Raw genomic sequence first — 1,330 nt, 5'->3', positions numbered from 1 at the left:
GTGAGTGTCCATCTTCTATTTTACTCAAAGAGGCTATTACTGATGAATCACGAAGGACCAAGAGGTATCGAGCGGCCTCAGGACCGGCCACGATGCATCCCTTCCGGTCCAGCGGCGAAGTGCGACAAGCCCATCTCGCATTGCAGGGGGCCACGGCAAGTATCGTGCGGTTGTCGGGTCAAATTCAGGACGAGGTCTTGCGTGTTGGCAGATGTCCGGCACTTGCTGCGGAAGATGACGTGATGAACTGGTTATCTATGTAACATGACACAAGTAGTAGAACATTATAGACCTTTCACCCCGTTTTTTTCCAAAAACGCCGTGAAATGAAGTCTATAAAAATCTGGCTATTTCGTACAGAGAGAGACGCTGCTGAAGGCGGGTTTCTGGGCAAGGGCCCCTTCTATACCATGTGCCAAGAGGCCATACTCCCAGCACCTCGACTACCTCCGGGCCTTCCGCGGGCCTCCGGCTGCCAAGATTGCGGAACTGTCAAGGGATTGTAAAGCCCCTCAGCATACCGGGGAAATCGCCGTCCGATTTTGCGAACTTGACACGGTAGCGCGAGCCGCGTCGCCGCCAGGGCCGTCGCATCACGAAGTACAGTCGCTGTTACAAAGTTGATCCCCCAGGGGGGCAAGATAATTTAGCCATTCATTTCTTTCTTGCATATGAAATCCGCCCCATAACCCCCGCCTTACCCCCGTACGGGGGTTGACCTGCGACCTCAACGACACGGTCCATCAAGCGACCGATCATCTGTCTGGCAGCGAAGGAACGGAAATAAAGCCTGAAAACACTGAGGGAACTTCACTGAGCTGCGTGCCTGATCTCTCTCACACTACCTTTCAGGTTTCGTGTCATTTGTGTCAGGAGATGGCCAAGTATTGACAAAGGTCAAGCAAAGCGCATCGGAACCGAGAGTTTTCTGCCACACACTCAAGGCCAAGTTCAGGATTTCAGCTCGCGCAGTATTGACTACGTCTCGTACCCTCATGTTTACTATCATAGCCTGGCAAATTAGGTGGGAAAAAAAAAAAGATACATGCTAAGTTGGCCGCGTCGTGGGGTGATTTCCAGGCAGCCTCGAAATACTCGTCCAACTTTATTCCCCTCGGCGGCATCATTTTGTTGACTTTGGACGAAGATTCTAACATCGGCGGGAGAAGCTGCGTGTAAATCTGCATTTGCTACAGATGAAATCACATGCACATCGCATCGAGGATTCGTTCTGTTACATAAAAGGGACAGTGTGGCTGGTTAGCAGCCACGAACGAAATTGTAGTGTCTGGATTAGAATTGATGTCATGGACTAATATAGGCGGGGAAA

At 51.1% G+C, this 1,330-nt stretch overlaps 1 protein-coding gene across 1 annotated transcript in view; it reads left to right on the top strand.

Annotated features, from left to right (window-relative positions):
* The window catches only part of AURANDRAFT_68319 (hypothetical protein), a gene marked incomplete at both ends in the record, with an annotated part of 1,702 nt that extends 984 nt beyond the window's left edge, over positions 1-718 (top strand). The window contains 3 exons of the mRNA XM_009043979.1: positions 56-194; positions 361-491; positions 584-718. Coding sequence (XP_009042227.1) covers positions 56-194; positions 361-491; positions 584-718 — 405 coding nt within the window. The remainder of the gene's footprint in view (positions 1-55; positions 195-360; positions 492-583) is intronic.
* Positions 719-1,330: the final 612 nt, after the last annotated feature.

The sequence above is a fragment of the Aureococcus anophagefferens genome (assembly GCF_000186865.1).
Source record: "Aureococcus anophagefferens unplaced genomic scaffold AURANscaffold_94, whole genome shotgun sequence".
Taxonomy (NCBI): domain Eukaryota; class Pelagophyceae; order Pelagomonadales; family Pelagomonadaceae; genus Aureococcus; species Aureococcus anophagefferens.
This window is presented reverse-complemented; position numbering and strand designations above follow the sequence as displayed.